We start from the raw sequence: 15,994 nt of genomic DNA, 5'->3' as shown, positions 1-15,994 counted from the left end.
CCTGTCTGTTTTGGTTTATCCAGATTTTCCCCAAATCAAATCTTCATAAATGGCAAATTCAAATCAATCGATCAAATCGATTTATCACCCAACCCTACTGTCAGGTTATAATAGTTGACTCTGATGATGACAATTGTGTGAAACCATTGTTTTGTGTGAAAAAAATGAAAGCTGTAAAAATAATTTTTACGCATCAGTTAAGCAACATAATTTCTTGTTCATTATACTTTTTCCAATTCCAGTGATGCTGTCAAGTAGCAGGAAAAGCAGTTCAGGAGAGGCCAGTGTCCTTGGCAGCTCAGGGTTCTCACCTAACATGGGAGACAATTCTGCATCTCCCCATCACAGAGGCAGTCTACCAGGATCCTCCCATTCTTCAGTGAATGGACCACTGATCCAAAACTCATCCCCCTCACCGTCCTTCGTGCCCCATTCTGCTAATCCAACCCAACTAACTCCCCARTTTAATCCAACGCCTAGAGGAAATCTGGGTTTGCTGCCTCCTTGTCCAAACAGACCATCTCCTTGTCACCAGAATGCTAACGGAGTTAAAACCTCAAGAGAAACCACCTCGTCATCCATCTTTCCTGTCCAGGACTCCAACTTCAAAAGCAAAGAATCACAGTCCCAACATAAAAAAACACCTGTAAAACCGATGTGGGTGGATGTGTCAGTGCTTCCACGGATACCAAAAATAAAAAGAGAGAGTAGCAATATCACAAATGATGGAACTAGTCAAGGTGGTACTTATGATAGTAATCGAAGTAAAAGCAGTTCCTCAGGTGCTAGGAGTGGTTCCGGCTTGCCTGAAGGTTGTATGAACAATCTKTCTGGGGACAAAGGAAGGCAGCAAAGTGTAGACCAGAAAAAGAGCCACTCTGATAGTCAGGCCCAAAGGAGCAGGCCTGACAGGGCAAGCTCATCAGCAGCCTTCTCCAACTCTTTCTCTTCCTCCTCCTCCTCCTCTGGTACCTCTGCCAGCCAACAACAACACGCCTCGTTTTCTTCATCTTCAGCTGTAAGTTTCCGCATTAATTCTAGTGGGAACTCGTGGCATGCAAAGCGGCTGAACATCGCATCATCTTTTCCTACCGGAAGCAACGCGAAGGAAAAGGACGACACTGAAAAGAAGCAATTGCACAAGGACAAGCAAAAGCTGCTGACATCTCATGCTGCGTTCAGTGAGGAACAAAATGATAATACATATGATCCCTTTAATCCGACACTGTCAGATTCAAGTAACTCAAGTGATGAAATGAAGAGCCCAAGCTTTTACCCTCGGTGCGTCAGAAATGAAGGGAGAGCTCGTGTTTCAGAAACCAAGGATTCACTTCCAAACAAGCAGGATACGGTGCGTGTGAAAACTGAAACGCAGGATACCGAGGTTTCACAAGAAGAACCTGGGAGTGCTCTGAATACCGTATCACAAAATGTAAAATTCTCAGAGCCTTCGGTTGAAATGGAAGAAGAATCTGAATTAGTAGTCGTAAAAACTGAGAAACCAACAGAATCCCCTGAAACTAATATTAAGGAAGAACCTTATTCAGATGAATCTGAAAACGAGGAGTCTGAAAGGCATGATGGTAGGATTAAAAGTGAGAGTGAGAATAAAGGTACCACACCACCCGTTCAGCAAAGCATTGAACAAATAAAAATTGAGCAGAAGCCTGAAGAGGAGAGTGGAGATGACGCTAAAGCTCCCAGGGCTTCTCTTGTTAACTACGACGATGATTCATCAGCATCCAGTTCTACTACCACCAAGAACACGCAGCAGGAACCTGTTAAATCAGAATTCAGGTTCTGTCCTAAGTCTCCATCGAAGGATTCTGGCCATAAGAAAGAAACCTCCAAAGCTTCAAAAGAGCAACAGTCTAGTAGCTCTGAAACAGACCGGGGCAGGAGGGAATATCATCACGGGTCAGAGAAGAGAAGCCAAAGGAAAGATGATTATGAAGACAGTAGGTCCAGGCGGTCACGAGAAAGAAGAAGGGCACATTCAACCTCTGACAGCTCTCAGCCCAACTCTCCAGATAGAACTCAGAGGAAGAGGCGCCGGTCTCGGTCACGATCTGCAGACAAAGCAAGGAGGCGGAGATCCAGGTAAGAAATGATTTTAACTATGCAAATATTACGTATTTTATCATTTCTAAAGGATTAAGCCAATTTGTATTCTTTGGTTGCTGTAGGTCACAATCTAGCTCTAGCAGTAGGGAACGGTCAAGGATGGTGAAGCATAAACAAAAAGGCAATGAGAGAAGTGATCGCAGAGAGCAGGACTACAGGAGAAGGCGCATTTCTAAAGACAATAAACGTGGCGCGTCTCGCTCCAAATCACGCTCTAGATCCAGGGAAAGGAGGAAAGAGCACACCAGACACCAAMATACGCCTCTCCCCTCTCGAGACAAGGTGGAATCACGATCTAAAGACAAGAGCAGGCGAAGGACTCGATCCAGATCAAGAGACAGGAGGAAAAATGAATCATCCAGAAGAACGGGAAAAGTTTCTAACGTACACGTTTCATCCTCTAGAGACACAAATTGCTCACAAGAAAGGAAAAGAGAAGATGTTACTCAAAGAAACACTGAAGAGGCAAAGTGTGWCGAAGTAAATAAAAAGGATTTTCCCTCCAGTTTCTTTACATCTCAAGTCAAAAAGGAGGTGAGCGACTGTGATGCAGACAGCCAGATTAGAGCTGCAGAAAATCAAAAAGAAGTCAAGAATGAAAAAGAAATAATAGAAAAGACACAATCTGTAGATATGTTTGAAGATTCTCTCATCACAAAACCAGTTAAAAGGGAAGAAAATGACTCTGCCTCCCCGACAGTGAGCAAAAGCACTGATGAGGCACMGGAGCATCCTCTCAAGACAGAGTCTTGTGAAATTACAAACATCAAATCTGAGCCGTGTCCCTCTGTTTTCCCATCCTCTACACTCGTCACACACGCTACCGAAGAGGTCCTCGAGGACACAGCGTCACAGTCTGAGCCAGTGGCAGTAGACTCAGACAAGGAGCAAAACACAGCTGGTTCAACAGCACCTATAAAACTGGAACCCTCAGACTCTGAGGATGATTTCAATGTTGATGTGATGCTGGATAGACTTGATTATATGAAATCGGAGCAAAGCGAGCGTAGCGGTGCAGCTGCCAACGAGGAGAAAGAAGTAGTGGAGCAGAAGGAAGAGGATGAGCAGGTGTCAGCTGTGGCTGGATCAAAGTCCAAAACTCAGGTGAAGCGAGTTACCTGGAACATACAGGAACCAGAGGGCCCTCAGCCAGAAAAATCACCAAGCAGTGAGTTGTTTCACTTCCATTACCCGTCTTCACACATAAAATATATACATAAAGATCATGAATGTGTTTTGTAATAGAATTACTGTTTTTTTCTTTGCACAGAGCTGGCGCTGTACAAACGGAAGCTGAAGCATGAAGGATTTCGTAAGCTGTCTTCGGCAGGTCAAGCAGCCAGTCAGGTGAGATGAGACCTGTGCTACTGACCTAATAATTTCTTTTAATTACCAAAATCTGTTCTTAGGAATGGCATGTGAACATGTAATACCAGTAATGACAGGAAGGTGTCAGTGTTTAGTCAGAACAATTAAACTTGTGAAACTCATGGTTGAAACCGAAACTGATACTGAGGCATTTTCAGATAAAATGAATGTAGAAGTGAGCACTCGTGTAAAATTATAGCCATTCTTAAACATGAAAATACATCATTTTGCATGTAACATGTATGCATATTATATATACAGTAAAACAATATTAATTTATTATGTAAAAGTTTATCACCAATGCATTTTAGGCTGTAAGAGCAATGTCTTGTTTATTTTTAAACTGCTAATCAATCTGAATTGCCTTTAAAGGAGGGGTGTTATGCAAAATTGACTTTTTTGAGCTATATATCATATCACAATCAGTTTTGTTGCCATTGTCAAAGAACAGGATTCACAGACTAGGAATTTGCTTCAGTGTAAATGTGCTATAGGTATAAAATACAACAAATACAGAAAATACAAAGGATAAAGGGAAAAAAATATAATCAAAAATATAAAACATATGTACACCAGTTCAATGCAGTAATCAGAGCAGACAATAAATGTATGTTATAGTGTCAACATACCCAGAGTGATGCTTTGACTCATTCAAGCATGTTTGAGAAATCCTTTAATAACAAGCTGTATGAAAACTTGTTGAAGTGTGAGTGTCCAAAACAGTAGGGCTTTCTTAAAGAGACAGAGCCCCCCACCCATTWAAAGATACATTGCTTTTTCAGAGCTGTGATTTCAAGTACAGTCTTGATTTTGACAGGACATTGTAGAAACTGGTTTGTCAACAGCTGGACAAGGAGAAGCAGAGGAGGGAGATTTATCGAGGAAGGATAAGGTTTGTGTAGCATTTGTAAGTGTTATTAAAATGACCATACATAATACATGTGCTATGTTTATTTTGTAATTTTGTTTAGTGGCATCATTAACAGGTATGAATTTTATCATGAAATAACCAATGTTTTACTCCTACAAACAGTACTTGAAAAAGCTGCACATGCAGGAGAGAGCCGTCGAAGAGGTGAAGTTAGCTATCAAACCTTTTTACCAAAAGAGAGACATCAACAAGGAGGAATACAAAGAGATTCTGCGTAAAGCTGTTCAGAAGGTGAGTCAAAGGACTGTTTTCCAGAAATGAGATGTATAATTTTTTTATGGTTGTAAAATATATTTTTAGGATTAAATTTTTTTGAGGATTTGTCAGGATATATTTCAAGTCTTCAGTTTATTTTCTGTAAATGTTTTGTGTTCCTGGTTGCCAGGTGTGCCACAGCAAGAGTGGGGAAATCAATCCAGTCAAAGTTGGAAATCTGATCAAGGCATATGTGGAAAAATACAAACATGCAAGGAAACACAAAAAAGAAGAGGAGTCCGTGAAATTACCCGAGGAGCAGACTGAGCCAATGGAAATATCTGACAGTCCATGAGGAGCTGTAAACAAGCAAGAACAACCACATCACCAACTTCTTGGATCACAAACATACCCCGACAAAACAGGTAAAAATTTTGCTCATAGTACCACTACAGAAGTTTTTCCTAAGTGTTAAACTTTATATTCTCATAATATATTGACAGCAAACTATATGTAAAAATAACTAACTTGAATGCCACCCTTTTGTGTCTTTTGCTGGGACTGTAACTGCCAGAAACTACTGTTTGTGTTGTACCACACAGAAACTTAAAGGTAGATTTTGACTCAAAACCTCCATGAAAATGTAAATAAAGTTTTCCATGGTTGGACTTATCACGAAGAGGATGATGCAATGCTGAGTTTGAGTTTTCTATAAATATTTTTTAATGAGAGGTATGGGTTACTTATGAGTGTCGTAAATTTAAACACCATTTGGGAAACTAATCAGCATAATGTTTATTTACGAATTTCACATTAATACAAGGCACTGTTATGCAATCTTTTGTAGAAAATGTGTCGTTATGATACTGATGTAACAATTTTAGATTTAATTGTAAATAAGTCAGATTTGTTTAAATGCCTGTTATTGTTTTGTTTCTGTTGCCTGTTTATAGAGTTGATTTGAGTTTTATTTTTGAAAGGCTGTGATTTATGTGTTCAACATCTAATACCTTAATTAGCTAAACTAAATCCAAAAGATGAGAAGTTAATAAAAGCTCTTTGGCTTTGACTATGTCCTCTTTCAGTTGTCAGCCAGTTCTCTGAAGGCATTTGCTTTAACACACTGGAAAATTTTAGAAATATCTTATTCTATCTCATATCTGATGTGGAGCTTTTAGATATACTGCAATAAAATCAGAGTTTCCCTGAAAAAGGGAAATTTAAAATGTGTGGTTATTTTTTAAAAGAGCTGACAAAGCAGTTTCTGATAGAATAATATAGATTTTAATTTAAAGTCAGAAAGACTTTATCAGTCACAAAATTGGCAACTTTCACTTTTCTATGTTAACATCGCACTTTTGATGATGTGTTAAATTTAAAAAAGCATATTTTTTCATTTTGTACTCTGTGTCTTTAAATATTTTATTTAAATTTATCGGCATAATTTTATGGGTCTGTGAGATCCATTTAAAGGCAACTTATACATGTTCTAAGCTTCAACATTGTCTATTTGAAAATATAAAAGTTAACAGTTGCCTTTGTCTTGGAACATTAAAACATATTTACCTCTGCAGCAGACAGAAGCTCATGTCTTTAGCCTAAACTTTACTTTTTGTGTTTTCTGCAGTGCTGTCGCTCACTAAAAGTTCATAAATGCTTCATGTTGTTTACGTATATCGTTTAGCAGTCAGTTGTAAAGATTAGCAGGGTGGTTGGACTTCGCTTGTTTTACGTCGCTTGTAWATAGGCTTTATCAGCCAACATCCAGGAAGATTCTAATTACCAGGTGCGTTGAATGTTTTCCTTCTTTTCTGTCTACTTGATCAAACCAAACAGGTGTTTTCTCAAAAAAGTATTCAAATAAAAAAAGAACTAAATAAAAATGGTGATTTGTCTTTTTTCAATACGAGTTATTCATGTAGTATTGTAACACCTTTGCTGTGAGATGGTTATAAATGTAACAACTTGTATGTTTTGGCTTGAATTAGTAACAAAGAATTGTGAAGTATTCTTTCTTTTTAGCTGCTCAGCTACTGGACTGCTTCATTAAGTTGTCTGCCTTGGTGGTGCCTTTACAGTTGTACTTATTTCTCTACAGCAGCTCTTTGAGCAGGGAAAGAGACAGGTGGTGAACTTATTCCTAGCATCAGAGTGGGTTGGGCGATGGTTATTTAATCTTATTTATTTATTTTTATTATTTTTTAAATGTCCTACAGGCCTACATGTAAAATAAATTTAAAGCTCAGTTTTTGAAAAAAATCTGTGACTCTAGAACACTAGAAAAACCGTAGAATTTATGGCCAGTCTGTACAACTTGTAGGATCATTCTCTAAAATCCATCAGCACTAGCTTTATAGACCTTTAAGACTAGATTACATAATAATAACACACAGTTCTGTTGTAGTTTTTGTTCAGTTTGGTATAAACTAAATACAGTATTTTTCTTGTGTGARTGAATATGGTCTTAAGTGTAAAATTTTAATAATTTTAAAATTCAGTATACACTCACCGGCCACTTTATTAGGTACACCACGCTAGTAACGGGTTGGACCCCCTTTTGCTTCAGAACTGCCTCAATTCTTCGTGGCATAGATTCAACAAGGTGCTGGAAGCATTCCTCAGAGATTTTGGTCCATATTGACATGATGGCATCACACAGTTGCCGCAGATTTGTCGGCTGCACATCCATGATGCGAATCTCCCGTTCCACCACATCCCAAAGATGCTCTATTGGATTGAGATCTGGTGACTGTGGAGGCCATTTGAGTACAGTGAACTCATTGTCATGTTCAAGAAACCAGTCTGAGATGATTCCAGCTTTATGACATGGCGCATTATCCTGCTGAAAGTAGCCATCAGATGTTGGGTACAGTGTGGTCATAAAGGGATGGACATGGTCAGCAACAATACTCAGGTAGGCTGTGGCGTTGCAACGATGCTCAATTGCTACCAAGGGGCCCAAAGAGTGCCGAGAAAAGATTCCCCACACCATGACACCACCACCACCAGCCTGAACCGTTGATACAAGGCAGGATGGATCCATGCTTTCATGTTGTTGACRCCAAATTCTGACCCTACCATCCGAATGTCGCAGCAGAAATCGAGACTAATCAGACCATGCAACGTTTTCCAATCTTCTCTTGTCCAATTTCGATGAGCTTGTGCAAATTGTAGCCTCAGTTTCCTGTTCTTAGCTGAAAGGAGTGGCACCCGGTGTGGTCTTCTGCTGCTGAAGCCCATCTGCCTCAAAGTTCGACGTACTGTGCGTTCAGAGATGCTCTTCTGCCTATCTTGGTTGTAACGGGTGGTTATTTGAGTCACTGTTGCCTTTCTATCAGCTCGAACCAGTCTGCCCATTCTCCTCTGACCTCTGGCATCAACAAGGCATTTCCGCCCACAGGACTGCCGCTCACTGGATGTTTTTTCTTTTTCGGACCATTCTCTGTAAACCCTAGAGATGGTTGTGTGTGAAAATCCCAGTAGATCAGCAGTTTCTGAAATACTCAGACCAGCCCTTCTGGCACCAACAACCATGCCACGTTCAAAGGCACTCAAATCACCTTTCTTCCCCATACTGATGCTCGGTTTGAACTGCAGGAGATTGTCTTGACCATGTCTACATGCCTAAATGCACTGAGTTGCCGCCATGTGATTGGCTGATTAGAAATTAAGTGTTAACGAGCAGTTGGACAGGTGTACCTAATAAAGTGGCTGGTGAGTGTATATTTTTAGTTTTATAATGTCAACCACACTGGCCAGAAAGGCCCCTTAATAAATTTTGATTTGTCAGAAGACACAATTGACATTGATCCATTATGTACAGTCCATGCCATAGTTGTGCAATTTTTTGTCTGAAATACAGATGAAACCAGATGTTTACTGTCCTTTCAGTCTGACATTAAATCTGATTAAACCTTTCCTGTTTTAGGTCACTTAGTTTTAACACTCTGCTTCTTTGTTGGCACGAGAAAGTCAAAAGAAATCAGACAAAATACCAGGAAGATAACTGTAAACTTCCACAACTCTGGTTTACTCTGTAAGAAAAAAAAAATCAGTTTGGAAAAGCAGACAGAGACAAAACTTTATTTTTTAGACAAATCCTAAAGGTCCAGTACAGCTAAAAATGAACTGTTTGGCCATAATGACCATTGCCAGATTTGTAGAATAAAAGAGTTGCAATTCTGAGAACACAATCCCAACTGTGAAGTATGGGAGTGGCAGCATCATGATGTGGGGGCGCTTTGCATCAGAAACTGGTGCACTTCGCAATATGTGACACAAATGACAATACATAAACAATATTTGAATTGATTTGTATATTTACAAGTTTAATAAATACGTTAAAGTCATACCAGATTTTTCTTGATTATCTATCTTTTTGTAGACATTCAGATATTACCAGCTGAACTGAATAGTATAACTAAAAAAGTGACATACAGTACTTGTGAAAAAAAGTTTTGTAACAGTTTACTAGCTGAGAAGGCTATTTCTACTTCTGCAGTGGTTAAAAAAAATGTTAGTTCATCTATGAAGTTAATTAGAGATGAACAATGATTTTAATCCCATATTTTTAAGAAGTTTATTTAGTTCTATGTATCCCCCTTTAGCTACTTTAGAGAAATTTAATTTCCCATCTGTGCAAAGGAAGGTACAGTGGTCAGCTGTGTTGGCTCTTCAGCTCCTGGCAGAGAGAACACAGAGTTGATGAGATCAAAGAGGCTGTTGTGGGAAATCTGTAGGCTGACGTTTGTGCTGTGAAGTGAGGAAGCCCCCTCCGCCTGGGCCATGTCATAAAAATGCCGACAGATTAGAGGCACCACCTGCGGAGGTAAAGGGAGCGAGATTTTTACCAATCTTTACTGACGGGAGCAGAAACATATAAAAACAAGTGGTTAGAAGTGTTACCTTCACAACGATGAGCTTCTTTTCCAATGGTTTCCCATCAGGAAACTTCTCTCCAAAACACATGTTGATGGTATATTCGGGAGAGCTGCCGTTGTTTTCTTTGAACTGTTTCAGTTCTAAAACAGACAAGGATGGAACCATTCATTTTTGTTTTTTTTTTCGTTGAATTCAACACTAAAAGCTAAAGTTTTATATACTGAAAAGTGGTAAATATCCAAACTTACCGTTGGCAAATTTGTCAAAACTGAGAAGCTCCACCATGGTGTTTTTGGGTAATTTTATGGGGTTAAGATGAGCCACACTGGGATCACTGGTGCTGGCAAACACATGGCATTTATCCTGCCGCCCAGCATAGATACCGTTTTCCTGYACTACCAGTAACAGACCGCGCTGGATGTTGTTCAGTATGCGGTTGGTGTATTCAATCTGCGATGAAAAGATAGCATTAGAATCCATCGTTTGTTCCGGAGTTGGGTCGCAGGGAGATGTACTAYTTATACTTCCTTATAAAAACTAGCAGAACACTGGAAAATGTTTTGATTATTCACAATAAGTTCAGTCATTATGTAGGTGAAGAAATTAGAATGGACTGTTTAGGATTTCTTGCTATGGGACAAATTCCAGCTTTTTCAAAAAAAACCAATATGTATGATGTTAGTGTAAACAAAAAGCTACTGAGTCTGGTTTGACCTATGTTTGCACTCTCATTAAATGCCATTTTATAATGTTGTGAAGTTAAAACTATGAAGAAAGTGTTTAGGATATCTTACATACTTTCCATCACCATTTTTTTAAGCAGCAGTGTTGCAGTGTACCTGTTTATGGTCCAGCAGACCCTCGGTGGAAGGAAAGCAGAGATGATGAGCGTTGAACTCGGGGGCTTTGCTGTGGTAGTGGAGTTGAAGACGGTTAGTTTGCAGTGTTGTTTTTAGCATTTCCTTTTTCCTGTAGTGGATGGAAATCTCCAAATCATACAGACTTGGCTGCTGAGGTGGGCTTAGGACGGGGACAGGATTTACTGTTAAAGAAAGCGACAGGATTACGACAAGTTGAATAAAAGACAACTGGGCTTTTTGGTATAGTTGCTGGTGTTTTGCTACCAATCTGACCAGCTTTCTTAAATGTAAATACTGGGATTATTATGTTCTGAAGACTGAGAATCTACCAACACATCTAAAAAAACTGCCTTGCATTTTTCTGTGAAATTGGCAATGGCATTTACTGTACGTAATGGATCTTTTACGCTAATTACTTTTRCATACTTTGCTATTTTACCCATATGAATGTTCAGCTCATACAGGAGATTTTTGTATTTCCCTTTTCCTCGAGTCGATGGAAATGTCCAAACCCTACAAACTTTTGTTATGCATTTTTTACACTTCTAACTTTATAAATATTTGCCTCATAGAAATAAAATGAGATTTCTTCTGTTCCTTCAGAATCAATGGGCCTCATGCAAGAACCGTTCGTACGCACAGATTTGTTCTTAAATTGTGCGTACGAGTGATTTAGGAGAATTTGTGGCATTCATCAATGTTTTCGTATTCTAAGATTTTCTTCAGATACGAACAAAATTCACGTGTGGTCCAGACCTGTCGTATATTTTACGAGCAGTCAGTCTGCTGTTATCCAGACGGGTTTTCCTCCCTAATAACTTTATATTTCGTTAGTTTGAAGATATTTTGAGTTGAAAATAAATCACACTCCATAATTATGTTGACAATAGGCTATTCTGCTTGAATTAGAGTTATAATTTTAAATGTAATAATTTAGACTAACAATATAAATTGTCCGTCCAGCCGGCTTATCCAGGATCGGGTCGCGGGGGCAGCAGGAGACCCCGCTCTCCCCAGTGACACTTCCCAGCTCGTCCTGGGGGACTCCGAGACGTTCCCAGGCCAGAGGGGATACATGATCCCTCCAGCAAGTCGTGGATTTTCTCCAAAGTGCCAGACATATTTTGAAATCATTTAAAAATGCTTATTTCAGAACCACATCTGAGACCACGCGCGGGTGGGGGGACGGTGCACAGCGCTGTGTCTTCTGAATAAATGAAAATGATTTAACACAGTTGTTTATACTTTTAGCAGCTCTTTTTTATTCCACAGCTGACCTGCTAAAAATGACAGATTTTCTTTTCTGGATCTCTGACAGACGGACTTCAATCTCTGAACTCGTAAAGTTCTTCTTTTTAATTTTCGCTGTCATTTTCATGAATGGACACTTCCTGATATCTGAGGCAGGAAACATAGCCTTATATGGTGTTTTTGGGGTGGCAATTATGCTAATCTCCTCTCACGTGCACGAGCAGYTGRWWMGAACAGGTGTAATTTATGCAGCTCATTTACACACTTTTCCTGAAGATAGAAGAGTTTGTTGAATCTGACGTGACATGTTCGTACGAACAAAAGTAAGAGAAATTTAGGATAAGAATACGAACGTTTTTGCATGAGGCCCATTGTTCTCTTTTAAAATCCGCTTTGAAGCACCTGATCTATTTTTTTTTGTCTTTTAGCCATTTCTCTAGTTTTCTTTAGCAGATAGTTTAATATTCTTTAGCTGAACATACCCTCATTGTAGATCAGCTGATCTGGTAAAAACTGCGGGATGTTCTCAGCTGCAGCAGGGTAGCTGCCAAGCACAGCAGGATCATGCTGGACACAAGTTTCCACCCASAGCTGCTCTTCTGTATGACAGGAGAAGTCAAACTGAATCTTACTGTAAACAGACACTACTAGTACTGTCCTTAAAATAAAAATTATACCTGTTGGAGCGCCAAGATCCAAAGCCATGAAATCATTAAGCAGAGTGGACTAAGGGAAGACAAAAACGGCACAAGTATATCAGGATGATGATGTACTGAAGATATTTAAGGATATGAAACCCCARAAGTGGAAGTTCACTGCAGTACTACACCTCATTCACAAAGGGGAGAAACTCTGTGGAAGAGCTGTAGATATCTGGAGTCATGTCYGAATCCTCCTGTGAATTCTGCGTCGGCATCCCTCTATAGGTGTCTGCAGATAAAGAAAACGAATCGTCATRTTTTTGTTTCCCCAAGGGTATTTCACAACCAATGGCCTGCAGTCACAGTCTTACACTCAGTGTTGACGATCTCRTAGATTTTATGAGGATCGTCTAGATTCTTGGAATTATCTTTTATCAGCCTGAAGCGCGTGGAGAGGTTGTTCAGCACACAGCGRAAGTTGGTTTTCCACCTCGCCTTGTCATTTGGGAACTCGTTTATTTTTCCGCTTGCCATTGCCCAGGCCTGTGAACCACAGAGAGATATCTATGAGCAGGGAAATACATTTTGGAATTTTACTTTATAATTTCAAAACATTCAAAATGACAGATTTTTTTAATCATTTCTTACACTAAACATGTATAGGACCCTTGGAAAGAACAGCGTTAACTCCAATATACAAAATGAAATTTAAGACAACATTCCTTGAAGGAAAACGACCTGAGTTCCATCTCAAACGTTGATCTGATGTAGATGTACATTCAAATATTATGTTCTAAAAGACTCAATAAAATTGCTTCATTGGTTTATAGCATAATTTAGCTAATAACAGAGTTTATACCAGCAATTAATGCTGCAGTTTTAACAAAAAAAAAAAAAATCTCAGAGAACGAGTAGCAACTGGAGCATGTCAGCTACAACTACCAGATTTTAGCACAATCTCAGCAATATTGACCAACTTCTAGCCATTTTTGTGTTTTTCTAAAATGAGTTTGCTCTGRTGATGACCATCTTAAATTGGGTTGGCGCCACAACGTAATCAGTTGTAGATGTACRTCCAATGACAAGTTCCTGAAAGTTCCATTAAAGTTCATCCAGTGGTTCGGGAGTAGACGTGATGTTCSTGAACAATCCATATCTTTTGAGTGACTCTTTAAAAGTGAAATCAGAACTGTGTTGCAGACAGYTGAGACCCGTTTATTTATTCCCACGTTTTCCTCCTCAGATGCAGACACACACTACTCTTTTGCTTTTCCATTGGGACGAGGCATACAGTAATTATTGTGTTTAAGTTGTACAATCTCATTCAACCACAATTAAATTCACTCTATGTAGGAGGCACAATTTATATGGATAGTACTTGTGTTTTTACAATAACAAGCTGGAATGAAAACAAGCAAAAATGAAATAAAAGTAATAACTTTCTACTTCTTGCCTTTTTTTTTAAATGTAAGAAGTACAGATAACTGTGTGAAAATTAAGACGTATGTGATAGAAGTAAAAAGTAGGCCGAAAAATAATTACTCAAAGTACAGATACCCAAAATACTTAAGTACAGTAACAACATATTTGTACTTAGTTACTTTACAGCTGTGTGTAGGAACATGCATTGATGACAACTTACTTTGGTATACTCACAAAATTAATTGATGTAAAAGTGGACCTAAGCAAAGCATTAGTCATACAGCTTTTAGTACTCATTTTTTCTCTTTAAAGTTCCTACAGTCTAAATYAGTGGTTCCCAAAGTTGGGGTCGGGACCCAAAGTGGGGTCCTGAAACATCAAGGAGGGGTCCTGAAAAGATTTTCTGAATTAATTACATTTTTGCCTTAGTTGCCTAAAATGTATAAAAGTTGAATAATAAATACTGTTACTATGCCCATGTTTAGTTGACCTGATACAAATATTTATCATCCAAAAACAGTTGTGGGCACAGGTCTGCTGTTGTTTTGTGGCTCAAAAGCTGAAAAGTTTGGGAACAACTGCGCTTCAGAAATCAATTTAAAGGGTAATAAAAATAATTGGTGATGTAATATTTTTCCTATAATTATTACAAAAACAAGTAAAAATAGTATAAATAAGTATTTATATTTGTGTAGCCTTTGTTTTTAGGATTATTAACAAAGTTTGTGTACTCAGACCAGTAATATTTGGGGTCACAAGTTTTTGCCATGAATATTTTTTGGGTCAGAAGATAAAAAGTTTGGGAACCACTGGTTTAAATCACAATCAGTGGCAAATTTCCAAACATGTAAAGTAGGAGATGACGTATTTCAGCGGCTTTAAGGAATGCCAATACTGACTTGCTGGCAACGGTGAAGCCACAAGATGCAGCTCCCCTTCAAAGATCCCAAAAATTCCACCTCTGACATCCAGCCTACTCTCCTTCAAGCAATAACTGTATTTTATCTGATCACTGAGTCATAAAACAGCGACAGTGTCAACATTTACCCGGAATATTTTACTGTCCTCGTCGTTGCAGTCCTTCCTGGAGTTGTGCTTCCAGGGAACTCKGATTTTGTTCTGGTCCACGTAGCGCAGACCCTCGTACTGACCCGTCTCCACCTGCTCGATGAGCCAGCGGGCAAACTGGGGTTTGGGTGGGCTGGGGGCACGAGACAGAAACTCTTATAAAACAAGCATAAAAACAACAAAAAGAGGTAAACACTAGCAACTTCGGCACAGAAGTTAATAAAATTATAGAAACGAAGTTTTATGACTCAACCCGTCATTTAAATTAGTGTAAAAAAAATAACTTCCTCGTACCTTTGCATTGTACCCGCACACACTTCTGACTGCTGCTGGACTCGTTTCTTTCTTTCTGCACTTGGCCTGTTTTTATCCACACCGTGTGTGACATCACCGGGGGGTGAGGACGTCTCCACATCCGTGGGAGGGCTCCACTGCAAATACACTTCGCTGCAGCATGCAGCGAAGTGTACCTCCTCCACTGCCTGAGGGCGGAGCAGTTCCTCCCTGTCTCCGCCTGTCACGGAGCTCCGAGCCGCTCCCGGTGAATAAATGCAACGCACCCTCTTGGCACGGAACGATCAGCTAGCTGCTCGACTTCCAGGGAAACTGAAAGTTTGCGGTTTGGATTTCATCACGATTACAGCATTGCCTCATCCTCCTTCTGATCATTACTGATCTTTTTTTTTTTATATTTGTTTTAAATCCCTTACAGAAGAATCTCTGCACAGMTTTAATCGGAATTTCCTGGCTGTAATGGGATCTTTGGGGCTTTTTGTCTTTCATGACATTAATTATCTGATTTTATTTGTTTGGAATTTGGATTTTTTTTTTAGGAAAATGATCAGCCGGGCTTGTTTTTGATGTTAAAGAAACTGTGTTATTGCCTCAGTCAAGTCTAAACTTTTTAACTGTTTAGTGAGAATGTAAAAATCTTGCAAAATGACTGACTTGGTGTTTTTTAATGTGGCAAATGAAGACTGAATATTCTGTGAAAGCTGGTTCAACTTTCACACTTGTGGGTTTTTTTTTAACTTTCTGACTATTGCTGCATGGGGAAAACTTGCTTTTTTGAAACTTTTATACATTTTTAAAAAATTAACTTTATTCACAAATGATTCCCCAGTAAGAACACATTGAGATCTCTAATTCCTTAAAAAAACATGTTCACTTTAATGTCCTGATGCATCTCAGTAATCCAGGTAAAAAAATCAAAAAGAAAAAAAATTTATAGGTCTTCTGGACGGGTTCTTCTC

The 15,994-nt window shown here is 39.1% G+C and overlaps 2 protein-coding genes across 2 annotated transcripts in view; one reads left to right on the top strand and one right to left on the bottom strand.

Moving 5' to 3' along the window:
* Positions 1-6,501, top strand: part of phrf1 (PHD and ring finger domains 1) — a gene marked incomplete at its 5' end in the record, with an annotated part of 9,950 nt that extends 3,449 nt beyond the window's left edge. Inside the window, 6 exon segments of the mRNA XM_014005548.1 lie at positions 243-2,100; positions 2,187-3,292; positions 3,395-3,471; positions 4,310-4,384; positions 4,526-4,654; positions 4,809-6,501. Coding sequence (XP_013861002.1) covers positions 243-2,100; positions 2,187-3,292; positions 3,395-3,471; positions 4,310-4,384; positions 4,526-4,654; positions 4,809-4,973 — 3,410 coding nt within the window.
* Positions 6,502-8,673: 2,172 nt separating this feature from the next.
* irf7 (interferon regulatory factor 7) lies at positions 8,674-15,522 on the bottom strand. Its single transcript, XM_014005547.1, has 10 exons — positions 15,036-15,522; positions 14,721-14,874; positions 12,623-12,794; positions 12,440-12,540; positions 12,288-12,336; positions 12,093-12,209; positions 10,339-10,541; positions 9,748-9,949; positions 9,524-9,639; positions 8,674-9,438 (listed from the first exon to the last, which is right to left on the bottom strand). Exons 1-10 carry the CDS (start codon positions 15,041-15,043, stop codon positions 9,241-9,243), a joined length of 1,320 nt encoding a protein of 439 aa, XP_013861001.1. The 5' UTR covers positions 15,044-15,522; the 3' UTR covers positions 8,674-9,240.
* Between the last annotated feature and the right edge of the window lie 472 nt (positions 15,523-15,994).

The sequence above is a fragment of the Austrofundulus limnaeus genome, unplaced genomic scaffold (genome assembly GCF_001266775.1).
Source record: "Austrofundulus limnaeus strain Quisiro unplaced genomic scaffold, Austrofundulus_limnaeus-1.0 Scaffold31, whole genome shotgun sequence".
Lineage (NCBI taxonomy): Eukaryota > Metazoa > Chordata > Actinopteri > Cyprinodontiformes > Rivulidae > Austrofundulus > Austrofundulus limnaeus.
This window is presented reverse-complemented; position numbering and strand designations above follow the sequence as displayed.